The sequence below is a fragment of the Syngnathus scovelli genome, chromosome 13 (genome assembly GCF_024217435.2).
Source record: "Syngnathus scovelli strain Florida chromosome 13, RoL_Ssco_1.2, whole genome shotgun sequence".
In the NCBI taxonomy this organism is placed as follows: domain Eukaryota; kingdom Metazoa; phylum Chordata; class Actinopteri; order Syngnathiformes; family Syngnathidae; genus Syngnathus; species Syngnathus scovelli.
In genome coordinates, this window is record NC_090859.1 from 14,601,637 (window position 1) to 14,615,499 (window position 13,863).

At 48.4% G+C, this 13,863-nt stretch overlaps 1 protein-coding gene across 1 annotated transcript in view; it reads left to right on the top strand.

The window, feature by feature from the left end:
- Positions 1-13,863, top strand: part of LOC125979264 (collagen alpha-1(XXVII) chain B) — a 30,198-nt gene that overhangs the window by 14,489 nt on the left and 1,846 nt on the right. The window contains exons 11-60 of the mRNA XM_049737284.2: positions 476-529; positions 624-668; positions 2,168-2,221; positions 2,700-2,744; positions 3,318-3,371; positions 3,467-3,511; positions 4,236-4,289; positions 4,424-4,477; positions 4,581-4,634; positions 4,710-4,763; positions 4,833-4,886; positions 4,957-5,001; positions 6,128-6,181; positions 6,257-6,301; positions 6,528-6,581; positions 6,672-6,725; positions 7,058-7,111; positions 7,743-7,796; positions 8,235-8,288; positions 8,363-8,407; positions 8,515-8,559; positions 8,629-8,682; positions 9,260-9,313; positions 9,517-9,570; positions 9,646-9,699; positions 9,903-9,956; positions 10,033-10,140; positions 10,210-10,263; positions 10,373-10,480; positions 10,563-10,616; positions 10,725-10,778; positions 10,870-10,926; positions 10,997-11,050; positions 11,128-11,181; positions 11,250-11,303; positions 11,396-11,449; positions 11,517-11,624; positions 11,686-11,793; positions 11,858-11,965; positions 12,041-12,094; positions 12,165-12,227; positions 12,289-12,342; positions 12,497-12,532; positions 12,628-12,645; positions 12,730-12,765; positions 12,848-12,874; positions 12,955-13,005; positions 13,089-13,257; positions 13,424-13,533; positions 13,597-13,818. Of these exons, the coding sequence (XP_049593241.1) occupies positions 476-529; positions 624-668; positions 2,168-2,221; positions 2,700-2,744; positions 3,318-3,371; positions 3,467-3,511; positions 4,236-4,289; positions 4,424-4,477; positions 4,581-4,634; positions 4,710-4,763; positions 4,833-4,886; positions 4,957-5,001; positions 6,128-6,181; positions 6,257-6,301; positions 6,528-6,581; positions 6,672-6,725; positions 7,058-7,111; positions 7,743-7,796; positions 8,235-8,288; positions 8,363-8,407; positions 8,515-8,559; positions 8,629-8,682; positions 9,260-9,313; positions 9,517-9,570; positions 9,646-9,699; positions 9,903-9,956; positions 10,033-10,140; positions 10,210-10,263; positions 10,373-10,480; positions 10,563-10,616; positions 10,725-10,778; positions 10,870-10,926; positions 10,997-11,050; positions 11,128-11,181; positions 11,250-11,303; positions 11,396-11,449; positions 11,517-11,624; positions 11,686-11,793; positions 11,858-11,965; positions 12,041-12,094; positions 12,165-12,227; positions 12,289-12,342; positions 12,497-12,532; positions 12,628-12,645; positions 12,730-12,765; positions 12,848-12,874; positions 12,955-13,005; positions 13,089-13,257; positions 13,424-13,533; positions 13,597-13,818 (3,156 nt within the window). The remainder of the gene's footprint in view (positions 1-475; positions 530-623; positions 669-2,167; positions 2,222-2,699; positions 2,745-3,317; positions 3,372-3,466; positions 3,512-4,235; positions 4,290-4,423; positions 4,478-4,580; positions 4,635-4,709; positions 4,764-4,832; positions 4,887-4,956; positions 5,002-6,127; positions 6,182-6,256; positions 6,302-6,527; positions 6,582-6,671; positions 6,726-7,057; positions 7,112-7,742; positions 7,797-8,234; positions 8,289-8,362; positions 8,408-8,514; positions 8,560-8,628; positions 8,683-9,259; positions 9,314-9,516; positions 9,571-9,645; positions 9,700-9,902; positions 9,957-10,032; positions 10,141-10,209; positions 10,264-10,372; positions 10,481-10,562; positions 10,617-10,724; positions 10,779-10,869; positions 10,927-10,996; positions 11,051-11,127; positions 11,182-11,249; positions 11,304-11,395; positions 11,450-11,516; positions 11,625-11,685; positions 11,794-11,857; positions 11,966-12,040; positions 12,095-12,164; positions 12,228-12,288; positions 12,343-12,496; positions 12,533-12,627; positions 12,646-12,729; positions 12,766-12,847; positions 12,875-12,954; positions 13,006-13,088; positions 13,258-13,423; positions 13,534-13,596; positions 13,819-13,863) is intronic.

Genomic DNA, 13,863 nt, shown 5'->3' on the forward strand with positions numbered 1-13,863 from the left:
AGGCCCTGCTGTCTTAAGGAGGCATTCGAGTCCTCTCGCTCTCCTTTTTTTTTTTGTCACCTTTCCACTTGGCCGCTGTCGCATTCTGCTGACTGGATGATGAGCAGGAGCGCAACGTCACGCTATTGCAAAAAGCTCATGTAGACTGTTGTAAAAGTGATTTCCCAATGTTAGACCTTGTGCCCGCTTCTCGTCTTTGTTTGTGTTGTGCTGTTTTGTTTCCCCCCTCCTCGCACAGTGGCGCATCGTCTTCAGAGATCCCTGGCGTGAGGGTATGTGCCCTTGGACTACATCGTGGAAGCCAGCACCATGCAGTCCATGGGCATATACACTTGCCTCATGGCTTGGTTCTTCACCGAGACCCCCCCACGCACGCACACACACACTGTCGGGCCTCCGGAGGCGCTCGGATCAAAAGCTCCCGGTGCATTTACGGCTCCCTCTCCCTGTCTTCCTTTTCTGTCGTCTCCTGCAGGGTTTCATTGGAATCCCCGGGCTTTTCGGCCTCCCCGGCCCGGACGGAGAAAGAGTGAGTGCTTTGCCGTTGCTTCAACGCGCCGTTACGCAATTTGTGTCTGCTTTTCTTTCACCCGCCATCTTTTGTCTCTCCTCTCCTTTTTCAGGGCATTCCAGGCGAACCAGGCAAGAGGGGCAAGATGGGTAGGCCGGTAAAGTTTTGTCTCCACATACTTTACAGACGATGCAAATGTGTTTGGGCCGCTCGGCACGTGTCGAGCAACATTCACTTCAAATCTTGTCTCGTTTGTTGCGCGTCCAAAGCTACAAATTGTACGTGTTACGTCATCGTTTGACAATATTCGACAACCCCGGCGGGTACAGCAGAGCAAATTTCGGCGGTGCGTTCCGAAAGCATGTTTCCAAAACATGGTGCGTGCCGTGTCGCAACATCCAAATCAATCTCTGACCCACTTTTGACGGGCTCGTCTGCTGACTGCACGTAAAAGCAGAGATGCACTTAATCCCGACTGGACCGACTTCAAGTCATCCTTTCAAGTGCTGTACTTGGAAAGGTTTCTTTTCTTTTCTTTTCTTTTTTTTTTCCCGCCACACATTTGTCTTTGACAACACTGGTGACAGCGACGTGAGTCATCTTTTTGGCGGCTCGGCGTCCTTCGACGGCGATGACTGCTGACTCGGCATCGATACGTTGTTGGAACGCTCACCGATAGACAGAAAACGTACGAGACGACGGTGTAACATTTTTTTCCATTCGAGTACAGTGAACGGCCATAATCGAGACGCTATTGATTGCTTTTGGATGACACAAGATGGCGCCAAAGCACTTTTTTTCTATTCGACAAGGTTATGGCCTGACTAAATGAGGCTCATCCCTTTAATTCAACATGCACTCTTGGGGATTTAGATAAATAGATGGATAGATGATTTATTTAGTTTGAAAAAAAGAAAAATTCAACCCGCCATCCTTTGTTACAGAGATCTGCCACTTTCTGCGAGTATTGACGGTAATTAGCGGTAATTTTCCAACAATGCACGAGACTCAGAATAGCCTCGCTCGGCCATAATGAATCTCTTCGGACGTTCAGGCATTGTGCTCTCCGGCCTGCGCGGTTTCTCTTTACATCTAGCGTGGCCGAGATTAGCCTGCATTTAAGTGCATTGCACTTATTCATGCCAAACGGCGGCTGGCCCGAAAAGTATAATCAACTGAAATGAGGCTCTTGGGTTGCGTATTTCTGATGATTTCACTTGGCAGCGCTCATGATCACGTAGCAGCGTCGTCCTACTTTAATATTCATTCAATGCTTAACATATGGGAGGCTTACTTTTGAGAAGGTACAAAGTGAATGTTGCGAGTGACCGTGTGAGCAGAAGGCCGACTCTCCGTGAATGACAACTGTCGGTGTGGCTTTGTTGGACGCGGCGGTTTCCCATCTGGCCAAATGCAGACGGCAAATTGTCTTTTCACATGCCGTTGTACCTACTTGAGCCACAAGAGGTTCTTGTGCTCAGATGTTTCTCAACATTTTTGGAGCTAATCCACATTGTCAAAAAACTTTAAAACCGCTGTCGTCCTCCAAAGTCAATCGCATGCCGTCTTTAAAATGTTATTCAAGTTTGGTGCTTCAAATGGTTTTGCTGGATCGGCGCTGTTTGTGTGCATCCATCATCTGTGTGTGTGCTTTAGGGCTTTCCAGGCGACTTTGGAGAACGAGGACCACCAGGAGCCGACGGAGAACCAGTAGGTCACACGCCTACCGAACGAGGCGTATCTCTTAATTTTTTTTAAATGTTATTGTCTGTCATACAGCGCTTTACATTACGCTCTTCGTGCTTGTTGTTTGTTAGCACCATGCTAACAATGCTAATATGCTAAACCACAGTTGCTCTATTGTACAAGCTCATTAAAAAGCGACTTCTTATTTTATTAGACTTATTATGGTAAAACTTTTATAACACTTTTTAATCTAAATCTCCATTTTAATGACAAAAGATACCTGCAGAGTTTAGAGGAAGCACCATTTTAAGCAGTTCAGTTCTCTAGCTCCGCCCACACACACACACACACACACACACAGGCACCTCTCATAAGCGGCTCTGAACACTGGGCCACTATTCTGAGCATGTTTGTTTAAAAAAAAAAAAAAAAACATGAGGCAAAAACCCCAGAAAAGTTCTCCTTCACTCTTCACCTCACTTGCTCCTTCTGTGTGTTTCAGGGCCCGATGGGAGCTCCGGGTCCAAATGGAGTTGTTGGTCTAATTGTGAGTCGTCCTTTTTGTGCGTCTATCCCCAAAATACTTGATTTAAATGAAACAGATAATTCTCGCGTGCGTAGAAAATAACTGTTTTCTTCTGTAGCTTTATGGCTATAAAGGTGCCGAAAATAGTCCAAGCACGCACACTTGTAATTACACGTGGACATACTTTGAATTAATAGTCAATCAAACATGTTTTAGCAAACTTTTTTAAGCTAAACACACACACACATCAATGGCCACATAGTGTGTGGGTGTCGCGTCGCGTCCTCACCCGCGACCAGTCGCTCCTCCCGGTTTATTCTGGGCCCCCGGCCGTGGCGGCCAGCCTGTAATTGGAGGAGCGTGATTATAGCTCTCTTTGCAGCACTTTTTGTCCACAGCGGCGGCGGCGGCGGCATTTGTGTGACCAGACAAGAGTTGCACATTTCAATATATGCAAAACAATCCAAAAAAACAAACAAACTTTGAGTCACTTTACAAGCCGCATTTGAACCTTTCTTAAGAGCCTATCGAAATATGACATGACTGTTTGGTTGTGTTCGTGCTGCTCTCATGTTTGTCACGTCTTGTTGACAGGGTGACATGGGACCTGTTGGCGAGATGGGCCTTCCTGGTCCCAATGGATTGAAGGTACTAAAAAGTCAAAGCAGTCTTTACTTTAAAAAACAACAACAACTTGTATTTAAAAAACAAAACAAAGATTCTCAATTGAGTGTTTCTTCCAGGGGGTGCCCGGAAATCCAGGAGAACAAGGACTGAAAGGTGATAAGGTGATCTGAATATTCCTGTTATTGCATGTGATGGATGTGTACGTCTTTGCGTCACCGACAGTGTAGACATTTCGAGCTCGCTTTCACGCTTCAATTACATGCCGATGGCTTTCAAGTTCAATTACTGCCTCTTGTGGCACGACGTGGTACTACACTGAAGGCGCAACCGTCAACCCATGAAAAAAATAAACGTCACTTGAAAGAATGGATAAACTAGACCTTACTCAGAGGTGCCAGAGCCACCCCCCTTTAACCCAAATCCCGTCTTAACGTAAATTGTACAATCCTCACCGCTATTTTCCACGATTTGTAATTTCATGTTCAATTTGTTTTTAAAAATACAACGTTTTTGCAATAATTAAATGCATGGACACTTATGTACGTATAATAAGATGATGAGGTGATGATACAATTATACGCTTCTCAGTCATAACGAGAAACCATAAGTGCATGTGGCCCGCCACCAAAAAGACTTTGACACCCCGTGTTCCAAACAAACAGTAACCAAAACATCCTCGGTGCCACGGGCATGTCATTTGCTTAAAGCTGTGTCTTGGTACGTGATTGAAAGAAGCCACTTATGAGATTAAGGTTCGAATGGCAGACGAGCCGATGACGCAGAAAGGCCATAGACGCCGACTGACTGTTTTGCTCGAAAAGCAGTCAGAAGCACAAAATGTCACTTTGGTTCTGAACGTCATCTCGCTTCTCTCCGTCTCATCAGGGTGACATCGGGATTCCCGGCGAGCAAGGCGAGATGGGCTTCAAAGGAGACAAGGTGAGTCTTCCACCTTGCTTATTTGTGCTTTATTGTCCAGCGCTAATAGTGAGAATCCTTTTGCCACGCCCCCTGATGGCCAAGCAAAAACTCTGCGTCCTATTTCATTGTTTTGACATAGTTTTTTTCAACAGGGCAACCAGGGCGCTCCAGGACCGCCTGGCCCCCGTGGGAAACCAGGACCACAGGTTCGGATTTCTATCCCACTCTGTATTCACGACCCGATCGGCCAGTCCGACACCTTCGAGGGAGAGTTTTGAAGTTCGTGGTATGCTTTCTGCACTTTTCCAGGGCAGTCTGGGCGACAAAGGTCCCGATGGCGCAGCAGGACCGTTAGGCCTCGAGGTGCGTCTTTGTTGTTTGTCCAGTTGTGAGCGTTACCAAAGCAGAGTTCTGATCCGGCTGAATTGGCCTCGATAGGGTTTCCCCGGCGACATGGGACCACCCGGAGAGAATGGCCTCGAAGGACCAAAGGTGAGAAAGACCATTGTGAATATTGAATATTGTTTTTATGCCAAGACGCTTGTTTCTTTCCACACAAAGGGAAAACTGGGCACCAGAGGTTTACCGGGCCCGCAGGGCTTACCTGGCTTGGAGGTAAGCCTCTTCAGCAACGACGCTTTTGTAAAGCGTTTCTCAGCCAACGACAATAATGATCTTTCTCCAGGGAGACGAGGGCCCGATCGGACCTCCGGGACCGACGGGACTCGAGGTGAGTTGTCACTCTTTGTTTCTTTACTTTGGTCAACGTTTTGTAATATTGTCCTGTTCTTTTGGAATGGGTCCCAACATTTCTGGCCTAATGGTCGTTTCGGGCCATCGGTCAGAGAATTCAAGAGTAAATCGACTTTGGTCGCCTCGCGCTTCGGTTTTATGACATCGCATCATCGTATATCGTCCAACCAGTTGCAAAAACACACCAGGGTTTGTTTTTTTTCATCCACTCTTATATACTCAAAAGCTTCCGATCCTCTGTTCTGGACACAAGGGGGTGATAACTTTCACTACTTTGTTGACCGTGGCAATTTATAGCCAGCATAAAAAAAGCTAAGGGATGTTAGCGGATGAGCGAAAGAAGACTGCCGAGTGCCGTTGGAAAAATGCCTCGCTTGCATTTTCCCCGAGTCGACTGCTTTGATGATCCCAGATGGGTTTGTTTTGTTTTTTTGCTCCTTTTGACATCCTGAGTTTTTCACTCAAGCTACCAACACCCCTGACCCCCCCGCTGATTCATCCCCCCTGGCCTCCTTTGTGAGGACGGAAGCGGCGGTCCAATCGAGTGATCTGTGTCCAGGTGGCACAAGTCCCACTTCTCCACCTCGAGACGAGACCCTTTGGGCATTTATTCTATATCCTTCATATGCGGCCCAACATCCATCTCCAAATGCTGAACATAGAATAAATCTCCCTAATCAGTAAGACCGTCATTCTATTGAGTCGTCTTACTAACGAGGACAGAGTGTCCTAGTATCAAATAAACGCCCCACGACGAGTAATTTATGATACCAAATCTTTTTTATTGACTATGTGCTGGGAGTGGGTGAATTAAATGTGTCATGACATGAGAGCGGCTAACCGCGCCGGAATCCAATGAGTCATTTCATTCAGAGGAGTTACGGCTGATAAAAAAGCACTTCGTTCCCCTCTTAAGTTTGGGAATGATTGTCAAGAACATAACACAAAAAAAAAAAGAGCAAGACGGGAGCGCGTCACCTGTGCGAACGGCAACATCTGCTGACTCACCGCAAACTGTCGGCGCCGGTGATTCAGCGTGCCGCCCTTTTGTGTTTATGCCTAGCCGCTATGTGCCGAGACGCTTAATGTTGTGTCCCGTTTAGGGTCGACTGGGCAGAAAAGGATTCCCCGGGAAGGTCGGGCCTGAAGGAGTCAAGGTGTGAACTTTTGCCTTTTCTTTTCCAAGTTTTCAACAAGCACGTATTTAACGGAGTGTTTTCCTTTTTGTGCAGGGAGAAACTGGCATCATGGGAAAAGTTGGCTCCATGGGAGAAAGAGTAGGAAACCGCCCGACGACGCCTCTTTTTTCTTTAACCTGATTGGCCGTTCGCTTTACGTCGCTAAACATCCATCAAAAACAATGAAATGTTGTGTATTTAAAACACACACATGTCCGTTTAGCTTCATGCTAACAAACAATGCAAAACGCCATAGACGGGCTCATGAAATTAACATTGATAATCAATAAGCTATTGTGACTGTTTTCATGTGTGTCGGTTTCAGGGCTTGGTGGGTTTCATCGGCCCCGTGGGCGAGATGGGAATGGCAGGAGAGAAGGTAACTTTTCATGTGGATTGCTAGAATGACAACACCGCTCTTCACAAAGGCAGCTTTTTCCCTCCTCACGTTGCGCTTTTGTGTTGTTAGGGCGACCGAGGCACGGTGGGTCTTCCCGGACCACCTGGAGAGAAAGGCTCAGATGTAAGTCACCATTTTGTTGGGGGGGGGGGGGACTGCCCAAAGGGGACCCTCACTTAAAACGCGAGGGCTATTCCCATGGGAATACGAGAGCGACCTTGATGTTTTTGATGAGGAAGTGGGAAGACATTGGAGCGTGGCGTCTCCTAAGCACTCAGATCCGCTTGTTGGAAAACCCAAACAAGTGTGACTGATCACTTCCAAGGACTTTGCCTCATGGCTTCTATTCACGTCAGCAGGAAGTAGGATGATGGCCGACCGTGGAGAAGGGAAGGCTGCAATGCAATTTCAACAGCTAGCTTGCGAGCTAACAGGCTTTGCCAATTTGTGTGCAGGGTCACACAGGGACACCGGGGGAGACCGGGCCTTCAGGACCACCAGGAAGACCAGTAAGGCATCACACGTTTGATCATTGTATTGATGCTAAATTGTATCAAGCCAATTGTGACATTAAATGCAGTTTGAACATGAACGCCACTCTTAAATAGAGGGGAAAAAAGGGAAAGAAAATCAATGAATAGCTTTCCATGGTGTGGTTCCATCTGTCACAACTGGATCAGAACCAAAGGCCTGCTAATAGCAGTAAAGCTCCGCAGGAAATTGCCATTTCCATTGCTCCGTTAGCATCTTTCGTGACGCTGCGCAGCCAAACGTGACCGGACGACCTCCCGCTGAACCCGCGTGACCCTCCTGTCACTCCAAATACAAACAGCTACAAGCAATTAGAAGCCCCCTACCACCCCCAAGCCGTCATCAACGTGGCCTTGGCCCAGGCCGAGTCGCAGCAGGCGAGCGTCGGCCGCGGCGGGAGGTCGCAGAGCCACCAAAGCAAATATAAACACTCAACAGGGGGGCGGCCGCTTAATTGCCGTGAGTGACACATCTAACGACAAACCTCGCTACCGCCCCGCCTTCCCTTTGTCCCTCGGGGTCAACATGCAGGGGGGTCTTTCTGCTGTCAGTGTCAACCTTTGTTTTGCCTTTCTTCCGCTTATTCTGCTTTTTTCTTTTGTTTTTCAGGGACCCCCTGGGACGGCAGGGCCCGCAGGTAGCAGAGGAACCAAAGGCTTGCGGGTACGCTATCAGCTTTTTATTGAAAAGAAGAGAAAAAAAAACCCGGCTGCGCTCGCCCCTTTTCGTGTCCTGTCAGGCTCACAATTCTCACGAGCGCGTCACATGCCAAAAAGGACGACTACACGGTGTAAATGGCGATGAGTGATGGATTCCCCTCATGTGCGCCGCTCGGCACGCGCCCAACGGCGCACACGTGCAAGCTACTGTACTCGACCCGCGTTTTGCAGTCATGTGGGAATTCGAACCGCAGAGCGAGACCCGAGACGATCGTTTGTCATCTGCAAAACGCTTTCCAGTCTGACAGAAGCACAAATCCTTTTTTGCTAAATGAGAGCGCGGAGCTGTTGATAACCACCGAGGGCCAAAAAACGGACACCTCCGACTGCGTTCCAGCGACATCTACTGGTGCAGTGACACACGCGCCTACTGTGTTTTCAGGGCGCAGCGGGGCCTGACGGTCCAACGGGAGAGAGGGGGTCAGAGGGCAAGAAGGTAAAAACAGTTGGACGGCTCCAAGGCTGAGGGGAAGGGGCGGTCGTAAATTATGTTCTCTTTCGCCGCCGCAGGGTCCAGACGGTCCTCCCGGAAAGCTTGGCTTCCCCGGCCCCCAGGTGAGACGGCACCCCATTTTTAATTGCTGCCAAAAAAAACCTGCAACATTAACTTTCAACTCACCTCGATGGAAAATTATGTTTGACTTTTTGTTGCCATCCTCCAGGGTAAAATCGGGGAGTCGGGAGAAAGCGGGCCTAAAGGGTTTCCTGTAAGTTTCCACAATATCACCCCTGGCGCTTGTAAGGGTCGGAAATAATGTTTGCTCTTCTGTCCCCAGGGTATCCAAGGCCCGTCGGGGTCACCGGGGGACAAGGGAATCGCAGGCGAGCAGGTAGGCGGAGCATGGCCATCTTCAACCACTTATTGTTGCACTTTGATTTTTTCTTTTTTCAGCCTCCAAAATGTCGTGTTAAAGACGCTCGTAAGTCATTGTGCCTTTCCTCTCCTTTTTAGGACCATATTTACTGGCTTTATTGGATTTTCCTTGGCAGCTAACTGCCTCCTTCACCTTCTGTTGTGCACTTATAGTTCAGAACTTACTTTACAGCTGAGAAGGATTTTATTGGCCAGAAAACAAAAACATTGCTACAGTCAAGGCTCCCTGCAGACTAACAAAAAAGAGTAATTGTGTTTCCAAAATGTTATCAAAAAGTGAAATCAGTCACTAGAAACTATACAATAATTATATACTTATATAATAAATATTTAAATTGTAATTATTTAATTGATTTTTGTGTGTATTTATTAAAAATTTTATTTAATGGCATTTATGATTTTTTCATTTTTTTTATTTGGTTGGTTTTTGCGTTTGTAGAACCGCAGTGCGTTAAAAAAAAAAAAAACATTCAAATGCAACCATTAGCTATTCATTTAGTTGTTTGTTAAACGTTTGTCCTTGTCGTCCACAGGGACCACCCGGGCCGCCGGGAACTTTGGGACTGTTGGGAGAAATTGGTCAAAAGGTGAGAGCGGTCACGCTCTACGACGTTTGACCCAGTCGCGTTCTATAAAAGTCGTGCAAATGTTCACTGCGCCCGCTTCAGCGATTTGATATTTGTAGTAACAAGCTTAGTTTATACAAAGTGACAAAGCCAAACCTTGTCTGAAAAATAAGCAACTTTCCACCGCTGCGTGTAACAATCTTTTTCCCATGTCCGGCCATCAGGGACCTCCGGGTAGCTTGGGCGAACCAGGAGTGCCGGGCGAGCTCGGTGATAAGGTAACATGGGGCAGACACGTTTTGCTTTCATTGTCTGAATTTTACCCCCAAAAAATATTTGTGTGTGATTGACAGGGTGCCATCGGCGCGGACGGGAACATGGGCGAGCAGGGCCTCACGGGCCCTCGGGTATGTTTGTCGGCACCAACTCGCATTTAAAGAGCTTTTAAGAATTTAGCGCCTCCTTCTACATTTCTAAAAACCATTCCAGCATACTTCCATTATTTCTTCAGAATTTCATACAGACATAATCATTGGCTGCAAACGATTTTGCAGCCCGCCACTTTGAGAAGCTCCGCTTTAACGTGTCCTCGTGTGTCATGTGTGAACAGGGCGAGCCGGGTTTGGAGGGGGAGGCTGGTCCTGCTGGTCCCGATGGAACTAAGGTGACTGCGGAAGAAAAGATCATTCACATTTGTATTTTGGTGCAGATGATGAGATTGGCGTGTGCCTTCATGTTAGGGTGAAAAAGGCGACATGGGCCAGGAAGGCGACAACGGTGAAAAGGGCGAAACGGGTTTAAAGGGAAAAGAAGGCCCGCCCGGCAGTCCTGGAATCCCCGGTGTCAGAGTAAGAGCGCTTCAAATTCACCAAAGGTCTTTAAAATCCGCCTCATGCTTTGACTTTTTTTTTTTTCAGGGCCAAGAGGGCAAATGTGGCAAAATTGGAGAAAGAGGCAAAGTTGGCCCAAAGGTTAGTCGTCATCTTGCCACATTTAGAAAAAAACTCCAGGTCCAAATGCTTAACTCCAAGAAAAACAAAAAAACTAAAGTTATTCACATTGCAAAACTCGGTATTTTAGGGCGCCAAAGGTCACCAAGGTCACCTCGGGGAGACGGGTACAGCGGGCAAGATGGGACCGCAGGGCAGCGTCGGGCCCAAAGGCTCCAGAGGGACCATCGGACACGTGGTAACGTGCACGTCTCGTCTCACATTGCGTCATTGCGGAAATAAATTCAATATCTTACTCTGGACATTTGGGTTTCTTTTAGGGAGCTCCAGGCCGAATGGGTCAACAAGGGGAAACGGGCCTTTCGGGTTATGAGGTGCGCTCTGTGAAAATATACCTTTTTTTGTCTCCAAATCATTAGCAACATTAAATTGGACTTGGGCACTTCCATTTGGTTCTCATAACTATCTGTTGGCCATTGCAGGGCCATCAGGGACGGTCTGGACCGATGGGTCGTCCGGGACCAAAAGGTGAAAAGGTACAGCTCAACTCATTGTTCATCTTCCATCTGCTATGCGGCGGGCGTCGTGTCGTTGAGCATATTGTCCATCCATTTTGTGCGCAACCAGGGCGAGCAGGGGGATGACAGCAAAACCGAGGGTCCTCCTGGTCCTCAGGGTGATATCGTAAGTTACGTTTGATGCCGGCGACAAATTGGACGCCTTTTTTACTGACCGACCCGCATCGTTCTCGCAGGGTCCTCCGGGCGACAGAGGAGAGAGGGGCGAATCGGGCGACCCGGGTTACAAAGTAAGATGGCTCCTTTGAGTCCGGGGGGGGGGGCGTCTTCACCTTCAACCTCCAACAGGCGGGCATGCTTTCCACAGGGTCAAGTTGGCGTGGACGGAGAACGAGGCCGAGCTGGCGCTCCCGGACTTCCTGTGAGTGCGGCGCCACACGTTTGACTCTTTGTGACTCCCGAACTTAACAAGTCAACCATTACATGCAGGGACATCCTGGACCGCGAGGCACTCAAGGACCCAAAGGGGCCAAAGGAGATCAAGTAAGACGAGAGTCATGCTTGGATGATTAGGAAACTCTTCTCATCATGGCATGCACATCCCAAAACTCTTCAAAACTCTTCCTGCTATTAAGGGTCAAAAAGGCAAAAGGGGTCAGGCGGGAGCAAAAGGAGCCCGAGGAACGGAGGTGAGTCAAATCCACACCGACCTCAAAAGTGTCAAAAACAGTAAAAGCAACATCTCGTCTTCTGCAGGGGCCAGCCGGTCCAATCGGGCCCAGAGGCGTGGTGGGCAGAGAGGGACAGGAGGGAGCGCCCGGGATGGACGGAACGCCAGGAAAGGACGGAAGCAAAGGCCCGCCGGTAAGCGCCGGATTTTGCTTTTCAAGATGAGAGATCGTCCAATCATCTGAATCGTGTGCAGGGCGAGCATGGAAGCGACGGCGAGACCGGCCTCCCGGGAAAAGCCGGCTCTCATGGCAAAACCGGGGTGACGGGACTGCCGGGCGATCAAGGGGCCTTTGGACCAAAGGTAAGACCAGCTTTGCCCTCAAAATAGACACCGCCTCAACAACTTGAGAATTGGATCACTCCAGGGGGAGCGAGGTCTTCGCGGACCCAGCGGACCTCCGGGGAAAAGAGGCTTTCGGGGTGGAATGGGACTTCCGGGGACACGGGGAGATGCCGGAGCCAAAGGACAACCCGTGAGTGTCACTCAAAGAGACGACTCGTTAGCGACCGCTAACCCGTGCTAACAATAATGCTGACTCATCATTCAGGGTGATGTTGGTGAATCTGGCTTTCCTGGAATTCTTGGAGTTTTTGGTCCAAAGGTAGGAGGGAAAAAAATACATTTAGTCCAGAAGTGTTAATATAGCGTGCATGTCTTGTGGCTGTTTTCAGGGACCTCCAGGAGACTTTGGGCCAAAGGGCATACGAGGGCCAAAGGGGCCACAAGGCGACATGGTGGGAAGATGATCCGCCGCCGTCTTTGTTTTCCTTTGCTCTAACGCTGTCTCTCAATCAGGGCCGAGGCGGAATCGTGGGCCCCGTGGGAATTATTGGCCCCAGTGGAAGCGCAGTACGTACCACACAATGTACAAATGTGGGGAAAAAAATCATTTTGCATCCTGAGAGAACCTAAGGACATTTTTTTTGCATCTTAAGTGAACCAATCCTGGTTTTAAAAGACAATTTATATGGAAAATGTTGATGGCTGGAATGTTTGTTTCCAGGGCCCCAGAGGAGAAAAAGGCAACCGAGGCGCCATGGTAATTATTATTTGCATGGAAAAAAAAAAACGGTGTGTTGTAAAACATTATTTAACTCTTTTTGTGTGTGTGTGTGTCCTGTCCTCTGCCACCAGGGAGTCCAAGGACCTCGGGTATGTTCTGCATGCTTTTTATCTTCTTGTTGCTGATTTGAATGATGAAGGCTCACCTTGCATGTGTGTTTTTGTCCTACTCAGGGAGCTCCCGGACCTCGCGGACGGCGTGGCCCACCGGTAAGATTTTTTTAAAATGTTTTCTTGAATTCACCTGAATCTTTTTTGTGCTCATTCTTTGTGTCCTTTTGCTTCATCCTAGGGTCCTATGCGTGTCCCTCCATCATTTGTAAGATTATTTTGCCTGCTCGTAATATCAGGTTGACAGATAAGAAACCATAACGACTTTTTTTTTTTTCCCCTCATCAGAAAGAGGATGGTCTTTTGTATATGGATTCACACAGCCAGCTCAGGAATGAGGTTCGTGAGTAACGTCCACGACGAGACTGCTCACATCAATTTGGGCCTATCCGGCATGAGGGCTTGCTGTATCTTGTCATTAGAATAAGCTAGTGATGGACCTGCCCATGCTGGACCAGGGTGCAGAGATCTTCAAGACCCTCCACTACCTCACAAACCTGATCCAGAGCCTGAAGAACCCACTGGGCACCAGGGACAATCCTGCCCGCATTTGCAGGGACCTGCACAGCTGTGAACAAAAGTTAAATGATGGTATGGAAACGTTTCATTCAAACATCAAACTGTTCAGCCAAAATCCCAGAACAAGCTAACAGAATTAGCATAGCTGTTACTGTAATGATCATTTTGCTGCGAGGCTGACATGCTAAGTGTTCTACCCCTGTGCTACCGCTAACCCGACGCTGCGTCATGATTTCAGGCACTTATTGGATCGACCCTAACCTCGGCTGCACGTCCGACACAATCGAAGTTTCCTGCAACTTTACGGGCGGCGGACAGACCTGTCTGAAACCAATAACCGTGTCCAAGGTATTCAAAACATAAGACAAGTGATTACGTGGAGCTATTGTAAACGTGTTTGTTTCTTTGCAGCCAGCGGTTAGCGTTGGCCGCGTCCAGATGAACTTCCTCCACCTGCTGAGCGCCGAGGCGGTCCAGCACGTCACCATCCACTGCCTGAACGTCTCCGTCTGGACCACCGGGCAGCATTCGCCGGCTTCCCGACACTCCTCGGTGCGCTTCAAGGCGTGGACCGGCGAGATCTTTGAAGCCGGAGGAGAGCTGGAACCTGATGTGGTGGAAGACTCTTGCTGGGTATGTCGAAATTAATACAATTGCATTGAAAAAAATATGAGAACG